This window comes from Bemisia tabaci, chromosome 6 (genome assembly GCF_918797505.1).
Source record: "Bemisia tabaci chromosome 6, PGI_BMITA_v3".
In the NCBI taxonomy this organism is placed as follows: domain Eukaryota; kingdom Metazoa; phylum Arthropoda; class Insecta; order Hemiptera; family Aleyrodidae; genus Bemisia; species Bemisia tabaci.
This window is the reverse complement of record NC_092798.1, coordinates 36,476,248-36,497,374: the sequence shown is the minus strand read 5'-3', so window position 1 is coordinate 36,497,374 and position 21,127 is coordinate 36,476,248. Positions and strand designations below refer to the sequence as shown.

At 41.1% G+C, this 21,127-nt stretch overlaps 1 protein-coding gene across 1 annotated transcript in view; it reads right to left on the bottom strand.

Annotated features, from left to right (window-relative positions):
* Positions 1-21,127, bottom strand: part of Actbeta (inhibin subunit beta) — a 151,985-nt gene that overhangs the window by 119,326 nt on the left and 11,532 nt on the right. The window contains exon 2 of the mRNA XM_019059934.2: positions 349-702. Within this exon, the coding sequence (XP_018915479.2) occupies positions 349-702 (354 nt within the window). The remainder of the gene's footprint in view (positions 1-348; positions 703-21,127) is intronic.

Below are 21,127 nucleotides of genomic sequence, written 5' to 3'. Positions count from 1 at the left end.
AAAAATTGAACGTGTTTATGCTAAAACGAATTAGGTATTTTTCACGCAAATCCTATGCACATAGTTCCTTTCAGTATAAACACGTCCAATTAAACCTCAGAAACAGCTATTCTGGAGATTAGAGTGTCGCGGGTATTATACATATAGGACTTCTTAACATTAAAAAAAAAAAAAAAAAAAAAAAAAAAAAAAAAAAAAAAAACTAACCCCTTAAGATAAGTCCTTTACGACACTTTAAAGGATCCAAATGTAGTGTCCGTGGCAAAAAATTCCAAAAAGCGAACAAATTTCATGTGTCAGTATCATGCGCCTTTTAAAAAATGCCTAATGTTTGAGCGAAGAACTCACCTGGTTCGGCGAAACCGATGATCTCGGACGTCCTGCCGAAGAAGTCGTCTGGCTCCGAATCGGGGAGCCGCGTGGAGGTGGGCGCGTCGGTCTCCTCCTCGAGGAGGTCCATGGAGGCGTCCCGGGACTCCTCGGCCAGGTACAGCGTCTCCATGATGAGCTCCCGCGACACCGACGACGTCACGTTCGGCCGCGCCTTGAGGCCCAGCTTCGACAGGATCTGCCGCTTGATGGCCTCCAGGCGGAGGCTCTCGCCCGCCCCGCCTCCACCGCCGCCACTGCCGCCTCCATGATGCCGCGTCCGCGACTTGTGGTGGTGGTGCTGCTGCAGGCAGTTCGGGCACACGGAGTCACCTGCAAAACAACGTATTTCTCCGTTGAGACCAGAAAAATCAACACACTTGAGAGAGGTGAACTTGATTAGACGCATTTAGTGGTGACGTCACGGAGGGATATTGTTGGTTCGATATCTCGAAAGTCGAAATGTGCCCCAACAAACAAACATAACCTCCAAAATGAACAATTGATGAAAGGATGCTAAAACTAGCCCAAAACTGAAACATTAATCCATGAGACCGTAAAATTATGAAAGCTAGTTATTTTCCAAAACGTTTGAGACCACATACACACGAATTCATAGTATAATAAGCTCGTGACATAGTACTTCGTCTTCGGACGAACGTTGTGTTTTTTTGTTGGGGCACATTTCGACTTTCGAGATATTGAAATTAAATCGATATGTGACGTCCCACTAAATGCGTCTATACACCACTAGACCAGGGCCGGTATCATCTACTTGCCGCCCATGGGCCGCCCTTATTTTGCCGCCCTCTTCTCATTCGTTTTGAACATCAATAAAAACCATCGAGTGAACGTGCCCTAGGGGTAGGGGTGCATGAGACGCATTGACGCGTTTACTCGTGTTGGACACATATTTTGCGAATGCCCTATGTCGACACTACCAGCGAAAGTTCACGGAACTTTGCGCGAAAGTTAAGTTCCGTAAACCTATCTCTGTGTGGACAAGACCCTCCATTTATCAGAAATGAACGAAAACATTATCTAAGAACAAACATAAATGTGGTTTAATAATTTTAACTTCCACCGCCGCGCCGCGCTGACAGCACCGTGTTATGCGCAATGCGCGAAGTATTTCTACAGTCTTGTAGGCGCTTTGCGATTCACGTCGAGCGCTGCTGTGCTGAACGCACTGTTTTTGACGCAATGCGTGAAGTAGTCATGCAGTCTTGTATGCGCTATGCGTTTCACGCTGACCGCACTGTTTTTGACACAATGCGTGAAGTAGTAGTGCAGTCTTGTAGGCGCTATGCGTTTCACCTCGATCGCTGCTGACCGCACTGCGTTTGACGCAATGCGAAATTACTGTACTCTCAGGAAATGAGAGATTTTGTCGCCTTTTCTCGTTTGTATTTTTTTCTGAATCGGATTTGCTTTATACCTTCACTTTGAAAAATTGCAAAATTTGCCGTCATGGGCCGTGGCTCATGTGACCACCCCTTAAATCCGGCCCTGCAATAGACAAGGTACGATTTTAAACATTTTAATGTATGCTACACATACATATACATGAAATTCGTTCCTGCAACGCACTCTGACACTCTGCAAAGCCCAGACGCTGGATGTTCATCTGGTGGCTGGTGTTCTGGTGTCTATGTTGCCAAAAGTTATCTGCTGTGTTACGGAAAAACGACGTATAAGCCCAAAGTGTTCCCAAATTTCCTTTGACAAATCACTAATTTTCAAGGATACTTGTGAATACTTTCCTTCCAATTTCTCAGGTAATTTTGCCTGTAATTTGATCTGAAAATTTCAAGGATATTATAGCGTCATTTTTTCTTAAAAATAAACATTTTATCGGAGAAAATTTGGCAACTCTCGAATGTTCATACGGCGTTCTTCCATAGCACGGAAGAATAGGTAACGCAACATCTCTTCGTCGACGTCCTGCCGTCATCTCTACTTGGAACGTCCCCGTCGCCTTCTTCCAGGAGGTACCCAACCCAAAACTTGTTTAGGCAACCTCTCCTCCGACATTCTTTGCCGATACCCATACCGCATACCATGTGCACGTAATATGTGCCGATTAGTCAACATTTCATGCAGTACAGGATTTGCGCAGCAAAAATTTAAACAAATAACTCCAACCTAAGTTATTCAACGTTTCTGAACACGTGAATTTAAACCTCCCACTCATGAAACAACAAAAGTCTACGTGGGTCAAATCGCGCACTAAACGTTACTGTAGCAGTCTCTGAGGTATAAAAACATGGCAACCTCAATTTCGATGCTCTGGCTCGGCTGTTGCAAGTTGTTCATACTTTGAGCGAACAATGCGGGGAGGGAACATTACTTCGTTAAGTGAGCCTGCCAAACCCGTTGTATTGTGCGATTTGATTTAAGTACCTACACAAGTTTTTCTTGTGAGCGGGAAACTCAAAATCCCAATGACCAATGTAAACTGAAAACGTTAATATATTTGTAGTCAAGAGTTCAGTTCAATAATTTTTTCTTTGCGCGAATCGTCATCTGCATAAAATTTTGGCTAGGAAACATTTATCAGAATACTTAAATTCTTACCTTGTCTACTAATCGATTATAATGTATGTCGCGGGAAATTTGGAAGCCAAAGTGAAAAAGTAGAAAATCGAAAAATCCAGAATCAAAAGAACAAAATCGAGTATTTATTAATTTGGTTTAAATGTGGAAGGGCACTTTAAAGTTCTTAAAAAAACGGGAGTAACAAGCGCACTCATGAGAGCGTATAGTGAAATTCTCGAGCTAAGTCAGGTTTGGATCGGAAGGCAACTAAACTAACTCCGTGACAACGCGTAGAGTGTCACAAAAAATTGAAGGCGCTCTAAGCCGAGATCATGCTTTGGAGGGCCATTACCCATCCAATACACAATACATAGGCATTTTTTTCGAATGCCTCGGCCAAGAGTTCAATATTTCCTCTTCGATTTGACTTGTGTTTTTTCTGATAATGATAGACGAAATACTTCCTCGTTTGAGTGTGGAAGAGTACTCAGTAATCATTTACATTATATAAATATCTTCAATCAATCACGTTTCACCAAGAAAGGTCTCATTTGGCTCGCTTCAGAAAACCTGGCAATTTCATATATCTAGAATAAAACCTGTTAAAAATAGCTTTTAATAAAAGTATTAGCTTATGATCCAAGCTGAATTAGCGATAACTTGTTGCTAAGTTGATATTTTTTCCCATCACGAACGTCCACTTAAGTGCTAAAAATGAAATTTTGCCGTATCTCCAAAATTAGCTTTGACGTCATTCAAAGTTTAATAAAGGCGTTCTTCATTCGATACTTGAGTCAAGCTATGTCAATAAAATCCGGGGCTAATGAAGGAGGGGTGGATTTTCATCAAAAATAATATTATAGTGTACAATTATTGCTGTCTAGGATATCAAATTCTTTTTTTTTATCTTTTTCTGAAATAATCAAATGGCTGCGTAATTTTAAAAATATATCCGTGTATTTATGTTAAAAGACTGACCTAGTTTGCAAAATGCAATACCATTCCTTTCTCAGCATTTCATTATCGACAGTACTTTTTTGTTTAACTTTTTTTCTCGTAAGTTAAGCGCTGGTATATATTGGCGTAGCTGCTCCGACTCACAGTTGACAGATTGTGCAATAAAATGTGGAATTTTAACGTGGGTTTAAATGGGAGGAAGTGCTGATTATCAGGACCTCGTGACAACACTGCTCCGATCATAATCGCAGTGTCGTAAAGAATCACGTTAGTGTAATGAGTATTGGCTGACGTTCAGATTTCCCCGGCGGCAGGGTGAGAAAATTGAGAGAGGTCAATAGAGTGTGGTGTTAGAACAGGGCTACAACACCTCTAGGTAAAAACCGCTTAACCGCAACGGGAAGTATGCGCTTGTACGCGGTTTGGTTTCAGCACGGGTGCCCTGTAAGTACACGAGAACTTGTAAACTCGTGCGGGAGCCATCCTCGCAAAAAAGCTCCAGATTCGTAAAAACAGGAGAATGTCGTCTCGTGAAAGTTCTTTCGACTTGTAAAGAACTTTCGCAGCCGAGTTAATATTTTTTTCGTCGCTCCGAAAGTTCGGAGTCTTGACTCGCGCGCTGTTTGTGTACCGATCGCCTTGCTCGCTACCCCGATTTGCCAGGTCGCACAGGAGGGTGGTTCGAGCGACTTCGAGACGAAAGTAATACTCTCCGCATGACGGGACTCCATGTCGACCATCTTTAGTGTTTCTCAACGGTGCACTGGAAAAAAACACATTGTATCTAGAGTCCTGACTCTTAAAAACATCGACCAGAAGAAGTACTCGATTCAATCAGAGTCTAGCTTAAATCAAGAACCAAGCCTCTTAATTTAAGCGTATTTCGTTTTGATTCAAGCAAAAATCCGATTGAATCAAGAGTATTTTTTCTTGTCAATGTTTTCATGAGTCTGGACTCTAGATCCAATGTGTTTTTTTTTTTTTTTTTTTTTTTTTTTTTTTTTTTTTTTTTTTTTTTCCCAGTGTGCAAACCATTGACCAGCGATCGAAAAAAGTCAGCATCCTCCCTTTTTTAAGCCAATTAACCTACAAGCAACATCAGCAACAACAACAACGCGTCCTCGCTTTAACTTGCGGTCGACTGCAACTCCGCCAACAAAATTCGGGCCCAGGATCCCAGTAAAGCTTCAAGTTTGGCAATAGAGAGCTCGGAGCAGGACAGGAATCCAGGCAGTGATATCTCGCCACCGCCGCGCCGTGGAAACTACGTTCCTGGTGAATAAATCACGGCCAGTTAAGATACGATGTTACGCCGTGCGGGGGGCAAGGGGGGGGCGACGTATATCTACACGTGATAGAGGCCAGGAGATGCGCGGCCGGGTTTTGACGGCCAGACACCCGTGGGTGCCCGGACCGGCGCCATGACTCACGTAGTCGCGTCGCTAGGAGTCAGCGCCGGGCACGGGCACGCGGGATGGCCGCGGCCCAGGTAACAGCAACAGGTAGGCTCGTGCTGTACCCGAACGAGAAAAAGCGATGTCCGTCTGATTACGCCTGTCTATTAGCGGCACCGTCCCGGCCCGGGTTGCAAGGTGGCCGCTAAAAAGAAGTCGAGGGTATAGGATCGGATCAGAGTAGAGTACCTTTATAGACAGAGTATGGCCATTCGTATCTTTTCACTACAGGAAAACTGTTCCGCTTTTTGATTGGTCAACGAGTTTTTAGGCTTCATGATGCTCTTAGGGCCGTAAATGAACAAACAAGATGGCGGATCACCGTAACATCGATAAGAAGGTAAATGTGACGAAAATTTCAATTACACGGCAGTAACAATTTAAATTAGCATATCTACGAATAACACATAAAAAACACATGAAAACACTGTTAAATAGCCTTTCGCCTATATCACAGGAGGATGTAAGATGTGCATTTCCTCAAACTTCCTTGCTGATAACAGCCATCTTGTTTGTTTATTTACGGCCCTAAGAGCATCGTGTCATTCTATTCGCTCGCGACCAATGAAAAACCGGAACAGAAATGGCCATACTCTGTTTTTAAAGGTACTCTAGATCAGAGCACCTGTGCGGGGAAGGTGGCCGCTAGAGAGAAGTCAAGGGTGTAGAACAGGGTGCACTGAGAAAAAAAAATCGGTCGTATGAACCGTATGTACGATGTTCAGTATCGGCTGTATTGTACGGTTCGAGTAACCGTACTCTCGGTTCTTAAGAACTGTATCCTCGGTTCATGCAATCGAACTTTCAGACCAACCTGAACTAACGAAAAAGCTCGGCTGCATGAATTGAAGGTACAGTTCCTGGAACCGAGATTAGGGTTACACGAAACGGACAATACGGCCGATATTGAACACCGTGCGTGCGGTTGATTTGACTGAACTTTTTTTCTCAGTTAGTCTCAAGTCTCATGCCATGGCATGAAACTTGAGACGGGAGGTTGAAAATTTTAGTGAAATATTTCCTGAAATTTCACGAGGCTGTGAAATATTTCATATTTTTAAGGGGCTAGAACATGCAACCCGCACTGACCAATTTTTACATTTTGAGTCGAGGGATGAAAAGGAACCTTTTTTTCCCGATACCTCTTTTAAATTTGTGAAATTTCATGAAATATTTCACGTGCAAGATTTTAGGATCAAATAAAGGATGGAAATGAGCTATTGGACAAGGTCTGAACTAGAAAAAAGCATCACATGTTTCTCTTTTAAAGTCTTACGTGGACGCAACCTAGCCATGTAGAAAAACTCTGATCTTAATCTTGGCCTAACAATTCAGTTGGGTACTTGAATTAGAACATTTTAAATTAATAATGAGAGATAAGATTCCCTCGCATGCGTATTACTTAGACTGAGAAAAGTGTTAGACAGAACAAATCGCAGCTATTAGTCCAGGCAAACAAGGAAAAGAGCCTGCAAAAATCCCGGGTAGCAATGTTTTCATCGATTCCTATGTAATTTTTGACGCTGAATCCGAATTTCAACTTTGCGCCATTAAATTCGGACCGGAAAGTTGCCAAATTTGGCAAAAATGGCCTAAAATCGGACTTTTTCCCGGATTATGGCCTGTAACTTGCCAAAAATTGATCTGACGATAAAATTAGTTATTTTCAGAAATAAAGCTCGTTAAATTTCCTATAAAAAAGTTCCTATACACTTTTTTGCTAAAGGCAAAATCAAGCGCGCTGGCGGGCTCCGAACTTTGTAAAATGTGCGAAAATTGCGCATACTGTAATGTGTTGGGTTATCCTTATTATTTACATCAATTCCTTTCACTAAGTGTAAATTGTATCATCTTCACTTAATTTGTCCAGAAATTACTCGTCGGACGATTAAAACAGGAGACATCGGGCAAAAACCGCGAAAAACACAATTTTTGCTCATTTTTCAAAGTTCGGAGCCCGCCAGCGCGCTTGATTTTGCATTGAGCAAAAAAGTGTATAGGAACTTTTTTACAGGAAATTAAACGAGCTTTATTTCTGAAAATAACTAATTTTATCGTCAGATCAATTTTTAGGAAGTTACAGGTCATAATCCAGAAAAAAGGCCCATTTTAGGCCATTTTTGCCAACTTTGGCAACTTTCCGGTCCGAATTTAATGGTGCAAAGTTGAAATTCGGATTCAGCGTCAAAAATTACATAGGAATCGATGAAAACATTGCTACCCGGGATTTTTGCAGGCTATAGCCCTTTTCATGGCTTATTTGCCTGGACTATATGTGAGAGAAGGAGAAACCCGCGCGCCTTCATATTATTAAGTATGCAACAATGACAGCCGTGAAATAGGAATATCTAGTTGCTTCCAAGGGTTTTTGTTGCCATTGCGTCCTCAGTCATTCAAAATGCTCACGGAAGGTACGCCACGAAATGGTTTCCTCATTAGGATTTAATGCAATTTAAACGGAGGAAGCATTTTTTTAAAGTTTTTTTTTCCTGCTTCATCCACGATGTTGTGATGAAAGGCGGTTAGAAGTGGGAAAAAAACTGAAAAGTAGTTTTCTGACTCTCATCGCGAATTCTGATTTTCATTCTTAATGAGAGAGAGCAAGTTGACGGCAATTATCATGATTCATGAAAATCAAAGAGAAAACTTGAAATGAAAAAATGAAAGTCACTTTTTTCAACACCCTCTCTCCCAAACTTCGAACAAAAAAACTGTTAAAATCGTCTAAATGGTGAAACTAAGAAAAAACTTTTGTCACACGCAATTCGGAATATGACACTTTACCGCAGAGAAAGATACAAACATGACGCAATGTGTCCCCTGGTGGCAAAACAGTGCAACCACAGGTAGCGTTACCGCATTTTAATGGAACGCGATTTTTGGCAGTTTCTGATTGCAATAATGGGCGCATTATTTTATTCATTGATTTTAAAAGGCGATTTTTGCGCTACGCAAAAGCTGATTGTAATCACGAAAGGTTTTTGGACCAATGAACTTTTCCCAATTGTGACAATCAGTGGAATATTGGCATAACATGGAAAGTTCTGTTTCGTGATTAAAATTTTACGATGAATAATAAATCGGTCTTTGAACCGACAAGGATTTTCTTCAGCGCTATCAGAAATTCATAAAGGAACACTTTTTTTAATGATCCTGATTTTCCTTAGTGTGGTAATTCGATCTTTTTCACGCGGAAATATTTGGAATTTAAGCTTGCGATTTGTTTCTAACTTAGATTGTCACTTTTCATTGAAAAGAGTGGGGCTACGTGAAATAATAATTCACTTTTGCGTACCAAATTTTCAATTTGCCCTTACCAAATACCTTTGAGAAATTTAGAAAAAATGGCTTTTCTTAATTTATTTCTTTTATTTCTTACTGAGCGTTTATACCTCATTCTAATAGTTATATATGAAAGTTTAATGTAAATCTTCTAAAAAGATTAGCCGAAAGGGTCGTCCACGGCACCCGGACCGTAGGCAATCGTGACCGGTCACGAGTAGCGCGATGGAAGCTAATTAAAGAGAGAGACGAACATTTACTTTATTGAAATTTGGAAGAATTCATCCGCGGCACTCGGACCGCAGGCAATCGTGTCCGGACACGAGTATCGCGAATGAATTTAGAAACCGAAAGGAATTACTTATTGGCAGAAGGCCGGAATTTGACGTGAATTTATTATTAATGAAATGAATAGAGAAAAGAAGGTGAATTTAGAATACATACTCACTTGATTGAATGAAAAAACGTAACCGTTTAAGAAGGAAGGTTACAGCGCATGAAAGACATATGCGGGGCGAATGAACATACCCATAGACGCTACCATAGAGAGGTAGGTAAAGCATAATTTAGATACGGCACACGGGCCAACCGGTCAAACTGGATTTGAGGAGGAATTGCGCGGACGCGTAGTTTAAGTTGAGAAAGGTTGTGACGGAAGGCACCAATGAGAGTTATAATTGAGGATTAATTGAGAGAAGTAATCCAAGATGAATTTTACATATTGAAACAGACAAAATAATAAAGAAAAGAATTTAAATATCTAAAGGAAAGCCGAAGGGGCGATTGGAAAGCCCGCAGCGCGATCGGGCGGGCCGCGGCGGAACTAGGCGCGCGGCGCGACAATGTAGTACGGCGGTTTGCCTACCTAACAGATTGCAGGATAAATATTGGTGACGCTAGCGGCGCCAACATACCGGCCCCCATTGAAATACTGGGGTGTTTCAATAGGAAAAAAAAAATGTAGAAAGTTGAAAAATTCCAAAAGAAATACAGAGAAACAAATATTTTTGAAGAAAAAATTACACTTGAAAGAAAATTATGAGTGCTGATATTTCCAGTTGCTTACTCTATTGGAAGAGGGCAAAAAAATTCGTTTGACGCTCCTAGAAAATTGGAGCCGCAGTCACTCCAGAGGTCTGAAGGCTTTCCTCTGCGGCATATAAACCGTGTGAGCGCAGCAATGAAGCAGTTAGTGGTGAGATCCGATGTGGTTTCAATGTGTACTGCTTTTGTGGAGAAGCAGACAAATACACATATGTACGTTTTGACCACTTTTGAATTCCTTAATGTTGACGTGCGGGTTTGGATGGGTCCACCGAAGTCCATGCCTGTGCATAGAAAAGCGCGATTTGCGGTGACTCTATTGACTGGCAAATTGCCCATCAATTGATTGATTGGCTTTGCCTTGAGTTTGAAACAAGGTATGCACTTAAGCAGGCAAGACCTGATGATGGACCTCGCAGACAAAATCCAAAATTCTTGATTCAGAATTGACATTAATAGAGAAGGACCGGCATGCAGATGCGTCTCATGATAATGATTGATAATGCAAATCGTTACTGGATGATTTTTAGGCATTAAAATGGGATGGCGAGCCTTATAATCGATAGAGGCTTTTTGAAGTCGACCACCCACTCGCATGAGTCCTTGAGTGTCCAGGAATGGACAAAGTCGTTGTATTTGATCACTGCATTCCTTGCCTTTGCGGAGGTTCTTGAGGTCCTCAGCGAAGGCTTCCTTTTGCACCAGCGTGCAAATTTTGTTTTGAGCTGCTGCAATCTCCTCAAGCGATAAGGGTCCATGCAGAATTGACAGAGAGCTATCGATTTTTCTTGCTCTAATGTTGTTGACAAAACGTAGTATGTAGGCCATTACGCGTTTCAGAGAAGGCCACCAGGAGAAGCGCTGGAAGAAATCCCAGGTTGCAGGTTTCTCGTTGAGGTGAAGGCTTGTCGCTGATTCAGGTTTCATAGCACCTTGGATGAATTCATCTTCCCGTTTAGTTGGGTCCTTTCTAGAGATAGGCCATTCTGATTTTGGTCCGCTGAGCCATTTTGGGCCGGACCACCACATTTCGGCGTTCATCAGCTCCGCTGGCAGCAAACCTCTAGACGCACAGTCTGCAGCATTCTCTTCTGATGGTACATGTCTCCAGGATTCTGGTGATACGTTTTCTTGAATCTCAGCAACTCTGTTCCCCTCATAGGTTTTGAGGCGATAAGCTGGAGTTTGGATCCAACCCAGGGCTACGGTGGAATCCGTGAAGGCGTGGGTTTCTGCAATCTCGAAGTCCTCTGCTAAAATTGATTTTGCATATGCCAAAAGTTTTGACAAGAGGTGAGCTCCATTGAGCTCTAATCGAGGTATGCTTAAGGTTTTGAGGGGCGAAACTCTGTTTTTAGCCATGAATAATCGAACTTTTGAGTCTGTAGTACTTCTGATGTAGATTACGGCAGCAAATCCTTTTTCTGAACCATCGCAGAATCCGCAAAGCTCTATAGAAGTGCAATTTTCTGACACGAGAAGTCTATCGATTAGAATATTCTCAAAGAGTGGCAATTCTGTGGTAAATTGGTTCCACAGGCACAGAGTTTCTGAGGGAATCGGTTCGTCCCAGTCGAGCCCTTTAGTCCAGATGATTTTCATGAAGGTTTTACACCATAGACTAGTTGGGGCTAAAAAGCCGCACGGGTCATAAATTCGAGCTATGACTGATAAAATTGTGCGTTTTGTGTTAGCAGGCATTATACTTTTAATTTTGTAGGATAAAGCATCCTTAGGTTTTATCCATCGTAGACCTAAAATGCCGAATGATAGATCATTAGGATCCGTGAAATCAAGAGGTTTTTCGAGGTTTTCCTGAGGTATTTTTGCCAACATTTCAGGTGCATTACTGACGATTTTTCGTAATGAGAAATGACATAAGCCGCATAAATCGACTAATTCTTGAAAAAGACACTCAGCTGTGTTCACTGTTTTCACGGAGGTTACGATGTCATCAACTAGAATATTTTTGCGCAGTACTGGCGCTGCCAATGGAAATTTATGACCTTCATCTGTCACCAATTGATGTATTGAGCGGACCGCTAAAAATGATGAGCTGGTGAATCCGAAAGTTACTGTTGTGAGTTGATACACAGTTATCGGTTCATTTTCTGATTCGCGCCAAAAAATTAATTGATAATTTCGATCAGATTCATCCATGTTAATTTGTCTGTACATTTGGCGTATATCACAAACTAATACGATCGGATGAAATCTAAAACGGGCGACTACATCAACAAGCTCATTTTGCAGTTTAGGGCCACACAAAAGTTGAGAATTCAAGGATTCTCCGTTGTCAGTTTTCATACTGGCATCCATGACTACGCGACACTTAGTGGTACTGCTAGAATCCTTAAGTACAGGATGATGAGGTAAAAAATAATTAGGCTGCGAAAAATCAAAATGATTCAACGTGGCAACCTTTTTCATGTGCCCAAGTTGCTCGTACTCTCTCATGTACTCCGTATAAAGAGTTTTGAGCTTTGGATTTGAGGCGAGCTTTTTCTCTAGGGCATAAAATCTTCTTAAAGCCTGAGGGTGTGATTTACCCAAATTAGGACTTCCATTTTTGAATGGCAGGCGCACACTGTAACGACCATTTTCCAGCCGGGTGTGCGTTTCTTGATAGTGTTTCTCACAAGCGAGCTCTGCAGGGCTCAACTTTTGAGCTTGAGGTGGCTCTTCTGACCGCCAAAAGCGCTCCATAGTTTCCTGAATAGAAGGAACAGTGCTTGTTAACAAAGAGACCGATGAGTCATGACTTTGATCAAGAGTTGGACCAAAAAGTGCGTCACCGAAGACTGTAGGCAAGGCCATTGGCATGTTAGGGCCAAGAGAAATCGGTGTCCCAGAAATTAGGGTTGGCATTAAATCAGCGCCGAACAGAATGTCGATTGGGCCTTTGGCGTAAAACTCAGGATCCGCCAATTTGAAGTTGCGCGCGTAAGTACGCAGCTCACTGGAAACAGGGTGCGACGGGAGTGGAGCTGTAATAGCATCAAGAACATCTACGGAGTGATTCTGTGTCACAAGAATGTTTTCAGATGTCAAGACATTAATTTTGGTGCTCCCGCGTACATTCACTGGTACATCTGAAATGCCGCTCAAAGGAGAGTTTTTAGGATAGCATTTGAGATGCAGCTTTTGAGAAAGTTGCGTTGTGATTATCGTTCTTTGAGCACCGGAGTCCAGAATTCCGCGGACCATGATACTACGATTCGAATGGCCTGAAATTCGAGCCTTAACCGTGGCTAGTAGCACAGTAGTACGAGCAGGGATCGCGTCTGCAACGGTTGTTGCCGCAACTGTCGCTGGTTTAGTGGAATCATCGTTTTTGGCATCTGAACTTTCAGTGTGGAGCAATGTATTGTGAGCTTTAAGGCAAACTCGACAAGTCCAAGTAGAATTGCACTGGTCGACGGGATGCGAACGCAGGCAATTTTTGCAGAGTCTGTGCTGCTGCGCTATTGAAGAGCGCTCTCGGACCGATTTTTGCAAAAACGCTTCACATTTGAAAACTGGATGAGGTTCTTTACAAAGTGGGCATGGATCGGTCCAATTGTTTGATTTAGATGAGTTGTTTGGTTTTTTCAAACTACTCTTTTTATTGGATTTTTTCTGATTTCGTTCATTCGAGTCAGAATTTTCTCCAGTTGCGACTAGAGATCGAGCATTTTTCTGTTGAGCCTTGGGTTTCGGATTTGAGGAAGAAAGTTCTTCAACCAAAAGAGTTTCCTTTTCAAGAAAATTAATAAGTTCATCAATTTTAGGAAACTTGGCATCCTTGCCGCGATAATCTTCAAATCGCTTTTTGAAATAGTGATTCATTTTGCGTAATAACGCCGCAACGAGGAGATGAGGATTTTCTTCTTTGTACCCTAGACCTTCAAGCGCTTGAGTATGCTCGCGGTATTGCGTAAGAAAGGTTGGAATATGCTCTGTTTTGGAAATTTCAGGCAAATCCAAAAGTCCATGTAAGTGATGGACAACGTGACGTCTCTCGCACTGGTACCTTTTACATAAGAGTTCATAAGCAACATCGTAATTTTGTTCTGTGATGTTAAGTCCTTTTACAAGATCAAGGGCTTCACCGCGAAGTGAGCTTAAGAGGTACTGGAATTTTTGTACTGATGATAATTCCGGCAGAGAGTGCACAGTGACGTTAAAAACGTTAAAGAATGAGCTCCAGGTCTCAATTTTTCCTGAGAATTGAGGCAACTCCATTTTTGGAAGTCGCACTGACGCTGCTGATTTTTGAGATGACAAACGTGTTGAATTTGAGTTTTCATTGTGCGAGCTTTTTAGAGAGTTGAACTTGGCTTTCACTTCGTAAAAGAGCTCCTCAAATTGTTCCATCTCGGATTTTAAGTCAGTTCTCTTCTGCTCCGAAATGTGAGAAGAGAGACGGACGAGTTCGGAAAAATTTTCCTCGTGTTCCTTCCACAGACTTTCAAGATGCTCACAGCGAGCAAGAAAAATTCCGCGTTTTTCCGGCAAATTTTCTGATAGTGCATTTGTGTCTTGTACACGTTTGAAAAGCAATGAGTTCCTAATGAGAATCTCGTTTACTCTAGAGAGTTGCTCTTCCTGCACTTTTGCCTTTCTTGGAGCCATATTTGAAAGAAAGAGACACGTTTTTGATGCTTATTTTTGAGAGCAGTGGACTGTATTTTTAAAACTGTAATTTTGAAGTTCAAATCCGGTTCGGTCAGGACCAATGAAAGTTTAATGAAGGTCTTCTAAAAAGATTAGCCGAAAGGGTCGTCCACGGCACCCGGACCGTAGGCAATCGTGACCGGTCACGAGTAGCGCGATGGAAGCTAATTAAAGAGAGAGACGAACATTTACTTTATTGAAATTTGGAAGAGTTCATCCGCGGCACTCGGACCGCAGGCAATCGTGTCCGGACACGAGTAACGCGAATGAACTTAGAGACCGAAAGGAATTATTTATTGGCAGAAGGCCGGAATTTGACGAGAATTTATTATTAATGAAATGAATAGAGAAAAGAAGGTGAATTTAGAATACATACTCACTTGATTGAATGAAAAAACGTAACTGTTTAAGAAGGAAGGTTACAGCGCATGAAAGACATATGCGGGGCGAATGAACATACCCATAGACGCTACCATAGAGAGGTAGGTAAAGCATAATTTAGATACGGCACACGGGCCAACCGGTCAAACTGGATTTGAGGAGGAATTGCGCGGACGCGTAGTTTAAGTTGAGAAAGGTTGTGACGGAAGGCACCAATGAGAGTTATAATTGAGGATTAATTGAGAGAAGTAATCCAAGATGAATTTTACATATTGAAACAGACAAAATAATAAAGAAAAGAATTTAAATATCTAAAGGAAAGCCGAAGGGGCGATTGGAAAGCCCGCAGCGCGATCGGGCGGGCCGCGGCGGAACTAGGCGCGCGGCGCGACAATGTAGTACGGCGGTTTGCCTACCTAACAGATTGCAGGATAAATATTGGTGACGCTAGCGGCGCCAACAATATATTCCTTTATACCACAAACCATTCGATAAAAGTTGAAAATTAGTACAGATAAATTCCATTGATTTTTCGTACTTCAGTTGAAACTGAAACTGATGAGATCAACCTATGTGCGAAATGAGGGAGCTCTTCGAAACTGTTTTCCCAAACAAATGCCTTTCGTGATTACGAGGGGCATTTGTAAATAACACTAACGGTAATACAAGAATTCGGGATAAAAAAAAGTATTTTACTCTAACACTCTCAGCTTCTCAGAATACTCTATTTTTTACTAGCTGCATTAATTCATAACGTAGCGACGTAATTGTTTTTTGCGCTTACGTTTTACGGACACGTGAACAAAATATTAGTGGAGCTCCTTAGACAAGCACAACGCTAATTGAGGGGCTGGGGAGACAAGGTGCACAAGTGCAGTTTCTGCTATTTCGAGAAAAACATTGGGAATTTGGGAGCGAATTTTTCACCGCCCCCTTCTCATTCGTTTTGTAACTCCATAAAAACCATCAAATGAACGTGCCAGCGGAGGAGGGGTGCATAAGACGCGTTTAATGGTGTTGAACATATTTTTTGGGAAAGCCCTGTAAACACTACTAGCAAAAGTTCACGAAACATTGCGCGAAAGTTAAGTTCCGTAATCCTGTCTCTGTGTGGACAAGGCCTTCCAATCATAAAAAAAGAACGAAAAAATTATGAAAGAACAAACATAAATGTGGTTTAATGATTTCAACTTCCGCCGCCGCGCCGCGCAGACCGCACCGTGTTGGACGCAATGCGTGAAGTATTCACGCAGTCTTGTAGGCGCTATCCGTTTCACGCTGACCGCAATGACCGCACTGTGTTTGATGTGATGCGTGAAGTATTCGTGCAGTCTTGTAGGCGCTAATATGTGTTACATGCCGATCGCCGCGCCGAGGGCTTCTCCTTTTCATCTTAAGTCCTCGTTATCATTTCTCTCTAAGTCGCGCCGTTTTAGGCCAAATTGCGTGTTTGGTTTCTCTCGTAACTCGACTTATTGAGGGTGCTGTCTCTTGTATCACTAAGAGACGGCAAAATTAGAAATTACTATACTCTCAGGAAATGAGAGATTTTGTCGCCTTTTCTCGTTTGTAATTTTGTTTTCATAAATCCGATTTTTTTTTTTTTTTTTTTTTATACCTACACTTTAAAAAATTGGAAATTTTTGCCTCCCCTTAGGTAAGCCGTCATGGGCCGCGGCCCATAAGGCCACCCCCTTAATCTGGCCCTGAGGTATCACTATAATTGCTACAGGAGAATGAATTTAAAAACTGCAAGTTGACACGGAGGTAAATTCTTCCAGTTACTTCACAAAATAAGTTGGCATGATATATTTCTATTTGAAACAAGTCGGATTTTTGGTTACTTGGAAAAATTTTATCTGAGCCTTGATTCAGTTAAATAAAAAATAGACGTATTATGCTAAAAGGAACTAAATGCATAGGCTTTGCATGTAACATAGCATCGTTTCAGCATAAATACGACCAAATGTAAGATGATGGTATTTTGATTTTGACGAACTTTCTCTGAGTGATTTTTTTTAAAAATGTGCAATAGCTCCACCCAAAAAATGGCAATTTTTATATTACGTCACTTTTGTTAGAAATAATTTTTTTTCTCGGATCTCGGCCGCCAACATGTAAAGGCCTGGATACACGCTCAAATTTCCGTCAAATTCCGCTTAAAATGATGACCAAGATGGCGGTCGAGAGTTATCTACATTAATGAGTAAAAATTAATTAAAACAGCGTGTTAATTGAAATAAGCATGAAATAAGTATGGTGGTGTGGAAATCAGATGACGGATGAGACCCACAGTTCCATCATCTACCATCAAATTTTTGCAGGCCGCAAAAAATTGATGGTAGACGGTGCGCACCAGTTACCATTTGATCGGAAATTGATGGAAATTTAAGCTTGTATCCAGGCCTTTAGTCTCAGGTTTTTTCATTGATATTTTTTAATTTTGAATTTGTTTTCCGACTGGAAATGACTCAGTTTTAAGTCGAAAGGTCTCGGGTTTTTGTTGTTGTATTTTAGCCTTGTTTCCCGTTTTCCCCCTTGTCTTTCTCCTGTTTTCTTGGAAAGAGCGAACATTTCTGCCGTGCTAAGGAAAAACGCCGTGTGAACCTTTAGGCGTTGCCTAATTTCCTTTGATAAAATACAAATTTATTGAGAAAGCTAGGGAATATTTTTCCACCAATTTTTCATATCATTTTGTTCGAAATTGTATCTAAAATATCTGAAAATGTCACTGTAGGAAAAAAATACAACGGATCTGAGTCCAGACTCTTGGAAACACTGACAAGAAAAAATACTCTTGATTCAATCGGATTTTTGCTTAAATCAAAAGGAAATCCGCTCAAATTAAGAGGCTTGGTTCTTCATTTAAGCGAAAATACGATCGAATCAGGAGTATTTTTTCTTGTCTATGTTTCCAAGAGTCTGGACTCTAGATCCAATGTGTTTTTTTTCCAGTGCTCAAAGAAAACCATCCAGCGTTGTCTTCTAAAATAAATGCTTTTTCAGGATAAATTAGGCAACATTTGAATGTTTGTACGGCGTTTTTCCTCAGCACGGCAGATTTCCACGTCGGATGCGAACACTGGAAAAACAAGTCGCTTGGATCTAGAGTTCAGACTTTTGGAAACAGTGACAAGAAAAAATACTCTTGATTCAATCAGATTTTTGCTTATTAAATCGAGCACCAAGTCTCTTAATTTAAGCGGATTTCCTTTTGATTCAAGCAAAAAGCTGATTGAATCAGGAGTATTTTTTCTTGTCACTGTTTCCAAAAGTCTGAACTCTAGATCCAAGCAACTTTTTTTTCCAGTGAAGGATTTCGACCAGGTTGGCAACCCAGGCGCGGGCATGGCGGCGTGATTCACACGTGAGTCAGCGGCAGATCCACCTCGTTAAGCGGAGCGCGATTCGGACCCGCCACTCGAGTCGCGTCGCGAGTTCACCGATCCGCGGTGCCCGGCTTCAAATTGAAACCCAGTTTACGATACGCCGCGTCAACATAAATCGATGAAAGTTGACTAATTTACGACCCCGGGGCCCGGGCCCGGGCCCGGGATTTACCCTGCTCCCGGCCGACTCCCCGGAACGACATCGCGGACCGTGCCCCGCTAGGAATTCCACGCGCTAAGCGCCACTCGCCAAACCGCGGAATGCCATGGCTTCGCGAGAGGTGGAAGTCTCGAACGGAGTATTTTGTAGGAGCTGACGTGAAAGAGGTAGGGGTGCGGAGGTTACGCACACTCATTTTATTTTTTCGCAGATTTTTCAGGTAGGCCAGAAAAAGTCCGCTTTTCTCTCTATTTTCCACGTTTCATGGCCATCTTCTCTTCCTCATCCTGTTTTTTTTCTTCCTAATTCTTCTTCGTCTTCTTCTTCGTCTTCTTCTTCTTCTTCTTCTTCTTCTTCTTCTTCTTCTTCTTCTTCTTCTTCTTCTTCTTCTTCTTCTCCTCCTCCTCCTTCTTCTTATTCTTCTTCTTCCTTCTTCTTTTTCATATAATCCCTCTTCTAAATATGCTTTATTTCCTCTCCTTCATATTCGGCTTCTTTTTAATTATTCTCCTTCTTCCTCTTTATAGTATTATTCTTCTTCTTCTTAATATTCTTATTCTGCTTCTTGTTCATATTCTTTTTCTTCATATTCTTCCTATCTTTTATATTCTTCTCCTCCTTCATATTATTTATCTTCTTCTTCTTCTTCTTCTTCTTCTTCTTCTTCTTCCTCTTCGTCTCCGTCTTCTTCTTCTTCTTCTTCTTCTTCTTCTTCTTCTCCTCATCCTTCGGCTCCCTCTTCTTCTTCATTTTTTTCCTCTCCTCCTCATTTTCCTTCCTCTCTTTTTTCCTAATCCTCCTATTATCGTAGATTTAATTGTGTGCCGAATGACCACACGTGCTTATAGTAAGTAGGTTTCGCACTTCGCAGATTGCAATATACCGCCTTTAGTGAGCCAGTAAATATTTCTGTGCAGCAATGCATGGAGGTCTCTTCCAGGACTCATTTGTTGAGTTGTACACGTATTTTGTCTCGCGCTAATTTTTTTCGAGCTCCAGTCTAGCGATTTCAATTGCAGAACGCGTTCACATCTAAATTTCTTTGAGGAACTGTGCAGGAAACGATACTAGGTAACCCCAGTATATAGAATAATCAGGATTTGCATTGGTCTCATGTATAAACTGGTATCAGTAGGGCCGTGTTATTTAAGTTAAGTACAATGTGTAAGATGACATGAGAGTGTTTATTGAAATGTTCATAAAAACGCATTAGTATGTGCCGAAGAAATACTGGTCTTAAAATATTGAATGTCAAGACTCAAGTTTTAATCCCACAACAAAATTATTTAAACTTTCTTCGTATCGTGTGGTATCGTGTGGTTTTTAAACTTCAATAATCGCTATGTTTTCCTAAAAGTTTCAAAATTTTAAGTAAACATATGATCTTGCAGATCCCTCGGTTTTGTTTTAATATTTTTTTAAAAGTCATTGTATTTTTGCAAAAACTTCCAAGAATTTTCATTATTTGACATGTTGCTATTTTTGATTGGTTAAATTCTTCGCATTTGAATTTTTATTCATGTCTCACTTCTTAGTTTGTGATAATCTACGAAATTCTATCAATACAATTGAATAACTAGAGCAACTGACCTGCACACCTCATCACGAATGTAATTATCATTTCAAATGTGCTCTCATATCATTTTAGGCGCATAAATCATACAACTTTTATAATGTTGCACATCAAAATCAACACATTTTTTAGTTTTTACATGTTAATCGTATAAAAGGAAACTACCAGTCATATACAATGACATTTGTGGAACCATCATTAACATCATGCGATTCTTCAGTATTTTACTGGATCCATGTGAGTCAATATTTCTACGCAATCTATACATTTGCATGTCCCATGTTCCATCCGGAAAAATTAAAATTAAATTTAATAATAATAAAAAAAAAAAAAAATCCAAGAGTTAACGTTTCAATCTATTTGCATTTCCCCGCAAATCGCTGATGCATGGTATATGCAAAAATTGAGGAACACAATAAATTGCCATACGACTTTGAATTTTTTTACGTGCAAAAGAGATGTAAAAAAGAGCAGTCATCATTTTTCCCGTGACGCAGGGGAAAGGCTGCCTTCCGTTAATGATACGGAAAAATATTTTTTCGCGGTACTTCTCCACGTGGAGCATATATCCGTGGGTAACAATTTAAATTGTTTCAAGAGAAAAAAGAATAAAATACACGAAAATCTACCTCGCAGCATCTCTCTCCACCCATTAGCCACTCCCCTCCCCCCGAAAAAAAAACCGACACGCTGTAACCTGGTCAAACACCCGCTCTATCTAAACCGACCGACACATCAAAAATTAGTACAAAAGGAGGTTCAAGTCACATCAACGCATAAGCTCTAATCATGTGTTTAATATGTATACCATTGAAGGCTCATGAGCTAATACTAGTTAGACCACTGCAATGCAGAAGGGAGTTGAAGAACTCGGAAGATAAATAGCAGCTTATAATAATCTGCGTTCGGTCGAATTAGTGTAGGACTTACAACTTTTTCCTCGTGCTATTTTTAGTTGCTCGATAAATGGATCGGTTTTTCTGGGGGTCAGGAGTAATAGTGATTTTAGACTCTCGCCTGGGGAGACAGGACTCGTTTTCTGCCGTGCTAAGGAAGAACGCCGTATGAGCCTTCAGGCGTTGCTAAATGTCGTTGGACAAATCACCAATTTTCAAGAGAATTTGTACGTATTTTTCTTCCACTTTTTCAGATAATTTTGTTCACAATTTTACCTAAAGATTCTGAAAATTTAAAGGAAAAATATTCCTAACTGTCTTCAGAAAAGAACATTTTATCGAAGGAAATTTGGCAACTCTCAAATGTTCATACGGCGTTCTTCCTCAGCACGGCAGTTTTAATCGCGGGTTCCGCTATGAGTTTTTGG